General features: G+C 43.8%; 1 protein-coding gene across 1 annotated transcript; it reads right to left on the bottom strand.

Annotated features, from left to right (window-relative positions):
* Positions 1-1,025: 1,025 nt before the first annotated feature.
* On the bottom strand, positions 1,026-7,919 carry LOC143294628 (uncharacterized). The gene is made up of 4 exons (XM_076606005.1): positions 7,803-7,919; positions 4,724-4,967; positions 3,279-3,574; positions 1,026-1,298 (listed from the first exon to the last, which is right to left on the bottom strand). Exons 1-4 carry the CDS (start codon positions 7,917-7,919, stop codon positions 1,203-1,205), a joined length of 753 nt encoding a protein of 250 aa, XP_076462120.1. The 3' UTR covers positions 1,026-1,202.
* Between the last annotated feature and the right edge of the window lie 1,482 nt (positions 7,920-9,401).

Raw genomic sequence — 9,401 nt, 5'->3', positions numbered from 1 at the left:
GATCACAGATGACTGGCACACATCCTGAGATTTTTCACTATACCTGCTGTAATCCCATGCCTGCTTTTCCACTGGCAGTACTTTTGAGTTGTGGTCTTGGTTATTTTAAATGACACCAATAAACAAAGTTTGTCAACAAGGGGCTTAATAGGTGGTGTCTTAAGTAGGTTAAATAAGAACAGGCACTACTAAACACCACCAGAGTAACTCAGCATCAGTGCAGGATCTCCACTGGTGCGTGGCCTCAAGGCAACCTAACATCAATAGTTCCCTGTGGACTGCCGATGCTGGCACTGCGACAGATGAACATGGGTGTGGCTGTAACGGGGAGCGGGATGAGCAGCGTGGGAGTAATGCCACTGAAACAGTTCCTGTGTACAGCGAGTACTTAATCTATGTATGATTACCAGAGCATTATGAGGAATTGCTTTTCATACTTACATGTATATATTATTCATAGGAAAAAAATGCACATTCACATTCACACATTCATAGGCCCACACACACACACGCATACACACACACTTATATAGTACTCACAGTCAAATTGAGATATTCTTTCATTTATTTACTCAACATTCATACACACACATTGTATAAATGTGTGAAGTGCACACTAGCCAAGTGGTGAAAGCGTTGGACTTTTAATCTGAGGGTCCCAGGTTCGAATCTCGGTGACAGCACCTAGTGGGTAAAGGGTGGAGATTTTTCCTGTCTCCCAGGTCAAAATATGTGCAGACCTGCCAGTGCTTGAACCCCCTTCATGTGTATACGCAAGCAGAAGATCAAATACGCACATCCATGTCAGCATTCAGTGGGTTATGAAAATAAGAACGTACCCAGCATGCACACCCCCGAAAGCGGAGTATGGCTGCCAACATGGCGGGGTAAAAACAGTCATACATGAAAAAGCCCACTCATGTACACACGAGTGAATGTGGGAGATGCAGCCCACGAACACAGAAGAAGATATAAATGTGCACACACACACACACGCATGCACACACACACGCACACAGGTTACATCCAATATTACTCAAAATTTAAAGACGTTGAATAAAACCAGGAACAGATTAAGAAAGAGGGAACAACAAAACGAACAAAGACAACAAACAGATACTGTTAACAGTGCAGGTCTCCATGGTCCAAACACAAATGTTCAGATGATGGAGTGCACCATACCCACTGGTGAAACAACGATGTCAGAGCGATGCAGTATTTGACGAAGCATTCTTCAGTTTGACACCAGACGCACTCGCCATAATGCCTGCATAGAGACGTGCCCTCATGGGCCATTTCTGAAAACAAACAGCCAGTAGATTTTAAGTAAACAATTGTATGGCATTTTTACACTAGCTTTTTTTTTTTTTGCCTTCCCAGAACATTGTCAGTGGAAGGTTAAAAAGAAAGTAGGAAACTCATGCATGCGCATACACACACACGCACACACACCTTGAAAACAGAGTGTGACTGCATACATGGCGGGAGTAAAAAAAGGTCATACACGTAAAAGCCGACTTGTGTATATGAGCGAATGTGGGAGTCACTGCCCATGAACAAAGAAGAAGAAGACATCGCTGACTTAGAAATTGTGCACACACACACACACATGCACACACACACACATACACACACACACACTTGATAGTATTCTCTACATCAATTGGGCTGACAGGGCTGCAAAGAAAGGAACAAGACAGGAGTAGGGAATAATTGAACTGCACCCCTTCATCAGAGAAAGCTTTGCGGAGCAAAGTCCAGGATTTCTACCCTGTAGGAGGGAGCCACCTCAGAATTATGGTTTTGTCTGCCTGGCCAGTTAAGACATGATATGTCTAACTTGTGGCTGGCCACTTACATCACAGCTCATGTCATTCTGTTAATAAAAGTTTTTATTCATGGTCTTTTCTTTTTTTTTTCATTTATTGTCACTCAGACATAGAGTCAAGACGTAAAACTGAATACTATACACACATACCCACACAGCTGAGTCCGGCCGAGGTATTTACACTAACACATCATGTTTACACGTGTACAACAAACATTGTTTTGAATGTCAGCTGTTTTCTTTTTTTTTTCTTTTTTTTTTATACATTACATATAATGAGATAGTAAGAGGGGATTTTTTTTTAATTTATTTTATAAACTAATGCAAAAGTAGACTTTAAAATAAACTCTTGTTTCCTGAGTGGAACATATAAAGAAATTGACACTGCAAGAACCAAATAATTTTTTTTAACATTTACGACATAAACGAATTTAAATGGTACTACACATTACTAAAAATGAAATAAGGGGAAGGTGGGTGCTGGAACGGTTTGTCATTGAAGAAAAATTAAGACGAGTCTAAGGGAAGTAATTCATCTCTGGTTATGGGCTAGTTGTTAAGTAAACAAACTCCATCTTCGCTCATGTTTTATCTTGTCCAATTTAATATCACAATTCCGACCTAACTACAATTACTTTGGGAACAAATCGATGGGAAAATTGTGGTGTGTGCGTGTGCAAATACTTTCACTGTAGTATCAGACGTGTAAAGTTACTGATTAGGTTTTGGCGCCCTTGTCAGAAAACATTTGGACATCGTCGAATACTAATATTGTGGAACCCTATATTACTATACCAAACCGTATCTACATCACTGACAAAACCAGTACACGCCATAACTAACAACAGACAAATCGGCAGATCGAATCTGAAAACAAAGACGAGCATCTCTCAAGTTGTGCGAATCCGTGGATCTCAGTAGATCTAAAATGCCTGAAAGACAAGGACTATAAAAGGTCTAACATTTGCTAATTTCCATTTCTAGTATCCTGAATTCTGTGACCTACTTAAACGGATCTTTTCGAACATTCTACAATGCTGGCACGTAAGTAATGATCCTTTTCATAAAAACGAACCAACACTTGTCAACTCAAGTCGCCGCTTTTTTTTTCTTGTTTGTTTTTTTGTTGTTGTTTTTTTGGGTTTTTTTAAAAGAACTGGAAGGGGGTGGGGTGTAATCGGAAAGAACAACTTTGATTGGTGCAGACGAGATGAACGCGTCATTGCAAACGATTTTATTGACTTCACAAGATGATGGCTACACATTGGTGTAATGACTTCAGTTAAAAATCAGTTATGTGCAATACTCCCCTCAGATCTGCTGATGGTAATATCGCTTCCCCTGTGCACAAAAGACTGCCTGATTTAGGATACTTTTTTTTTTTTTTTTTTTTTTTTTAAACATAGGCTGCCTACAGTACTTGTCTCCACTGTATCAGAATGAGCCTCACCTTGACTGGGTGAAGATATCCGAAACCACGAAGTCCAGACCGGACGTGAGGAAGCTTCTCTCCCCCTTCGTCACAATAATCTCCCTTTATCCGGAACGCCGTTGGTGCTGAGTCTTCTCCTCGGTCAGGATTACGGTTCGTGCAGTTGGACTGCTCTGTTGCGGAGAGAGTCTCTGTGTGACGGTGCGGTTTCCTTAACGACGGGGATCTGCTGCTTGCTTTCCATTTCTGTGTGGTCACAGCCTCTGATATGCTCGTTGCATCAGTGGGTTGAGAGCGGCAGGCCGTAGGTCTCTCTATGAACAACAGGACACAAGTATATCAAAACAAAAGATGAAGAAAACTAGCACAAAAGCCTACAAACGTTGTTTTGAGTTGTAGTGTTAATTAGCAATAAAGGGCAAGATATAAGAAAAAACGAGTACATAATCAAACAAATGTTGTTTCGGTGTGTAGTGTAAAATAAAACCAAGCTTGCAGAAAAGATCAAAGAAAAGATGTAAAAAATTTTTAAAAAGTACAAAAGCAAAAGAACATGTTTGGGGGGAACAGAATACACATAATACTTTATTTTCTCGAAAGAGAAATTTTGTAAAACACATTAACAACATACGAAAATCACAGTCATTCGCTGTATTACACAGAAGACAAAAGCATGAATACCAACTTCAAGTAATAAGTGTACCAATCTCCATCAAATGATCCATATAATCACATATGGCTGGTCTCCAAGTATTTGACTTACTGTGCACAAAAATTACTGAAGCCGGCTGAAAACAATGCTAACACACACACACACTACTGGTAGTTAGAATACAATGACTTCAGAAACAACAGAAAACTAATATCTATTGGTTAGATGCGGCTTTTCAAAAGTGGATTTTACCTGAAGCCTTGATCAAATCGTACCATTGACCTGTATTGTACTAAAACATATATCTCAGAGATTCTTGCCTGAAGCTTTGACAAATCAAACCAGTGACTTATCTTATACAGTACCAAAACACATCTTTCTCAGTGACTCTTACCTGAAGCTTTGACAAGCCATACCATTGACTTATACAGTACCAAAACACATCTTTCTCAGTGAATCTTATCTGAAGCCTTAACAAATCGTACCATTGACTTATACAGTACCAAAACATATTTCTCGGTGGATCTTTCCTGAAACCTTGACAAATCGTACCAGTGACTTATACAGTACCAAAACACACCTTTTTCGTTGACTCGCACCTGAAGCCTTGCCTTACATGGTACTAAAACACACCTTTCTCAGTGACTCTCCAGTGAAACCTTGACCGAAACAGTACCAAAACACACCTTTCTCAGTGACTCTCACCTGAAGCCTTGCCCTACACAGTACCAAAACACACCTTTCTCAGTGACTCTCACTTGAAGCCTTGCCCTATACAGTACCAAAACACACCTTTCTCGGTGACTCTTACCTGAAGCCACGTCCAGAGTGGCAGACAGATGGGCAATGTAGGCAGTGGCCAGGAGCAGCACGTCCAGTTTGGACAGCTTGGTGTCCCGGGGCACTGCGGGCAGGGAACGCTGCAGCTCCAGGAAGGCAGCCCTCAGCGTCCTCACCCTTGACCGCTCACGTGCTGCGTTGCTGCTGCTGCTGCTGCTGCTGTTGCTGTTGCTGTTGCTGCCTGCTCGTGTAGTGCATATTCCGTCAGTTGGAAACTGTTGACTTTCCAAAGAAGAGATTGTTGGTTTATGTGCTGCGTTGCTGTGGTTGCTACTGTTGCTGCTGCTGCTGTTTCTACTGCTGTTGTTGTTGTTGTTGCTGTTGCTGAATGCTCGTGTAGTGCATATTCCGGCAGTTGGAAACTGTTGACTTTCCAAGGAAGAAATTGTTGGTTTATGTGCTGCGTTGCTGTGGTTGCTACTGTTGCTGCTGCTGCTGTTTCTGCTGTTGTTGTTGTTGCTGCTGCTGCTGCTGCTACTGCTGCTACTGTTGCTGCTTGCTCGTGTAGAGCATCTTCCAGCAGTTGGAAACTGCCTGGACTGTTGACTTTCCAAAGAAGAGATTGTTGGTTTACATGCTACGTTGCCGCTGTTGCTGCTGTTGTTGTTGCATGCTCGTGCAGCGCATCTTCCGACAGTTGGAAATTGCTTGGACTGTTGGTTTCCCGTAGAAGAGACGGATGTACGTCGTGAGTGTGAGTTTGGGGCAGCGTCTGTGTGGTGGCGGGTGGTGTCTGGGTGATGGCTGCTGGTGTCTGGGTGAGGGTTGGTGGGCGGTTCCTTGTGGTCCGTTGGAAATCTGAGAGGAGATGAGAGACTGATGGTCTGTGTCACCTTAGATAGAGTCCTGAGGGAGGAGGTGGGGGTGCTGGGTTCTGGAGGCTGTTCCATCACGTTGGTATGCTGGGTTCTTACTGTTGTGTTTTTGTTTGTGTATGAATGTGTTTGTGCGTGTGAGTTTATGTGTCTGTGCATGAGCGTGCGTGCGCCCGTGTGTGTGTGTGTGTGTTGTGTGTGTGTATGTGTGTGTGTGCAAGCGCGCACACCGGCACACGCGAAACGGTTGGAAAGTGGTGTGGAACACTAATTTAAAAAGAATGAGTTAATTCCGTCACCTTCAAGAACTTGCACTACTAGTTTTGAAGATTCCACGTCCGCAGACCATAGTAATGTTGCGAAATACGTTGATCAATAACAGTAAAGTCCACCTCGTTGACTCAGTCACAACAAAGGTCACGTGAATCCTGAAATCCCACGCTGACTTGCGTTTGAAACGATGGACAGACTTCGGATCAGTCCAACGGTTGTTTGAAGACCACAGTCAATACACTGTTTAAAAAAACAAAAAAACAACAACAACAAATAGATAAATAAAATAAAGTAACTAAACAGGCAACTGGTTCCAATATTCGTCCAACATCAGAAGACAATGGAAGATGTATCGGCGGCCCGTTCATTTATAGGGGCGACAGGCTCCCTGCAACATGTGAGCCAACTCTCTGGTTGTGGCCTGGCAACTATGTAGAATGATGTTTGATGTGAACCACAACACGGGCATTGCAGGAATACTGGACAAGGCGGTTGTCGGGTACTGGGGGAGAGAAATGACTTGGCCCACGTGCAGAGAAGACACAGCGGAGTGTGGTTTTGGGGTATATGACTTTCCCCGGCTTAGTCAAAACACTGAGAAGCAGCAGAAGAAGAGAGAGACAAATAGACAATCAGACAGGCTGACGGAGACAGAAACAGACAGACAGACATGATTGTCGTTAACCTTGTTATTGAAACTTCATATAACTTGAATTTACCTATCAGACATTCATCAGCCGCGGAGTACTGAAAGCAGAAACGAACACTTTATAACAGTGGTTTCCGACACAGCGCACGTGCAGGGACCTTTCAGAGACGTCACGACATGATAGCCCGGGGGGTAAAGGGAACATGTGCACCCTTGAGACAGCTATGTTTTGGGTGCACCATTGACACGACTGACCTTTCTCCTGCCTCGCCGATCCATCTTACGTGAATTCTTCTCACTTCTTCTTCTTCTTCTTCTTCTTCTCTCTCTCTCTCTCTCTCTCTCTCTGTGTGTCTCTGTCTCAGAGAGCTGGATAGAGGGTTTTTGGTTCACTTACTTTAGATCTTCAGGGCAACCAGTCTCTTTCTCTTCCTCAGTACCGCCTCTGATACCGCCATACCGTTCCCATCACATGCCTCGCCCCGCTGGCCCGGTCACCCAGTATATTCCACTTTCGATCACAGCTTTGCCATTGTGTTCTAACTGTCTTTCTGGAAAGAAAGGAAACTAACAACCACGCTTTCGCTCCAACGGGTCACTGAATAGAATATTTACGTTGTTGCGGTCAATGGCGTTCTGGGTCGTTTGTCTTGGCAAGAAGTGTCGTGAAGTTGTTGTGTGTTTTTTCCCTTTTTCTTTTTCTCTGGCTGTGGCAGGGTAATTTTTATTCTAAAGCTTTCAAGACAGAAGCTGTACTGTTGAAGACACTGAAAGAAATCAACAGTCAGAAAACAAACAAACAAAACAGTAATGAGCAGCGTTAAAATCACATCGGTCAAGCATTCTTCATGAAAAGACCCAGATGAGAGAGAGAGAGAGAGAGAGAGAGAGAGAGAGAGAGAGCTGAGCTTTCGGACATCTGAATCAGATGTCATTTATTTATTTGTTTGCAATGAAGTTGCGTCGACATCCATCCTTCCCTGAAAATACAAGTAGCCAATGAGGCGCCACAATGTTGAGCTTTCGGAGTCAGAACCAAATATCATTTGAAACAAATATTTCATCTATATAGCTATTTATTTGCTTATTTATTCATTTCTTTATCTATTTATCTATTCATTCAATCATTATTCACCCATTTATTTATTTATATATTTATTCATTTATTTATGCACTTAATCATTTAACTATTTATCATTCATTTGTTTATATAATTTTTAAAACAGTAATACACGAACAGTATGCTACATGGCAACTCGATTAACGTGGCTTATTCCCGCAGCCTCCTGTTGTCGTCAGTGAACACCAGTGACCGCTCCAGCACTCAGTCGCCGCGTGCCCAGTGGACTCGGTTCCGGGCTGCTCTCCTCAGTCTGGGCCCGTGTCCATCGGGCTGTTTTCCTCTCGTCCTCCGTCCGGGCATCGTGCATCTTCTCCTGGTCTGCCTTGGTCCGTGCCAACTTGGTTTTCACATCTTTATTGATATTTGTTCTTCGTGTTGCCCTCCATGTTGCTCAGTGTAGTGGTTGTTGTTGTTGTTGTTGTTCTAGCATGTTTTACATTTATTTGCTTATCATCATTGCTGTCTTATTTATTTATTTATTTTATTTTATTTTATTTTATTTATTTATTTATTTACTAATTTATTTTTATTTTATTTATTTATTTATTTATTCTTTTCTTTCTCAAGGCCTGACTAAGCGCGTTGGGTTACGCTGCTGGTCAGGCATCTGCTTGGCCAGATGTAGTGCAGCGTATATGGATTTGTCCGAACGCAGTGACGCCTCCTTGAGCTACTGATACTGATACTGTTGTTATTCTATATCATGTTATGGTGCAGAGTGGTTCCTTAGTGTTGTTGTGGCTGTTACTCTAGGTCAGGTATACGTCATGTTTTGGTTCAGACTAGTTCCATAAGGACTCAGTGACTGGACACTGCCAGAAACTGATCAGTCGTATTCCTGTGGAATGAAGTCTTCTTCTTCTTCTTCTCCCTCCCCCCTGTCTGTCTGTCTGTCTGTCTCTCTCTCTTCTTATCATGTTATATATGCCCCTTCACTTGGGGCTGATGTGACCTGGTAGTGAATAAACCATTCCATCTCTCTCTCTCTCTCTCTCTCTCTCTTACAGGACCGACACTGTTGTTCGTCCCAGAGACAAAGCCACATGCACAGCAGTTCACCATAGACACCCGGGGGTAAAGGGGTGGGGGTGGAGGGTGGGTGAGGGGTGGGTGGGGGGATGGCAGCCCAGCCGGATCGCCAGTCACTGAGTTGGGCTGGGAGTGCTCCACAGAACTTGAAGGGCTGGCGCGTTTCACGTGTCAGATTCATGTTTCTCCTCCCCTGTGGAGACATCCGCTTGTCAGAGGATTCCTGGTGTCATAAGCCTCAAGTGGACCGCTTTCTTCGAGGCACAAAGAGATTGGGAACACGCACTCAGTCACACACACGCGCGCGCGCGCGCGCGCGCCGGCGCCGACACACACACGCTGACACACACATACCCACACACACAATCACACACGCACGCACGCACACACACAGTGGCATACATTTAATCGCACACGCCGGCATGCGCGCACGCGCACTGCCGCCACACACACACACACGCTCGCACACACAAACACACACAACGTGACACACACACACACACACACACACAGCTCGCACGCAGACACACACACACATACACACTGACTCGCGTGCGTTCCCTTCCCCTTCCCGCATACGTGTTTTCGTAAGGCACGAACGAACATTAACAGATTTATCAGGATGTGCATGTCACCTTCCTCACTGAGTGACTGGTGTTGTTTCTGCTGTGTGGGCGGGGGGAAGGGAGGCGGGGGGCGTGTTAAATCTGATACATTCTTCGCGTCAGTGGACGAAGACACAAGACAACCGTTTGACTAA

Source organism: Babylonia areolata, chromosome 20, assembly GCF_041734735.1.
Source record: "Babylonia areolata isolate BAREFJ2019XMU chromosome 20, ASM4173473v1, whole genome shotgun sequence".
In the NCBI taxonomy this organism is placed as follows: domain Eukaryota; kingdom Metazoa; phylum Mollusca; class Gastropoda; order Neogastropoda; family Buccinidae; genus Babylonia; species Babylonia areolata.
The sequence above is the reverse complement of the archived record's forward strand: the minus strand, read 5'-3'. Positions and strand labels throughout refer to the sequence as shown.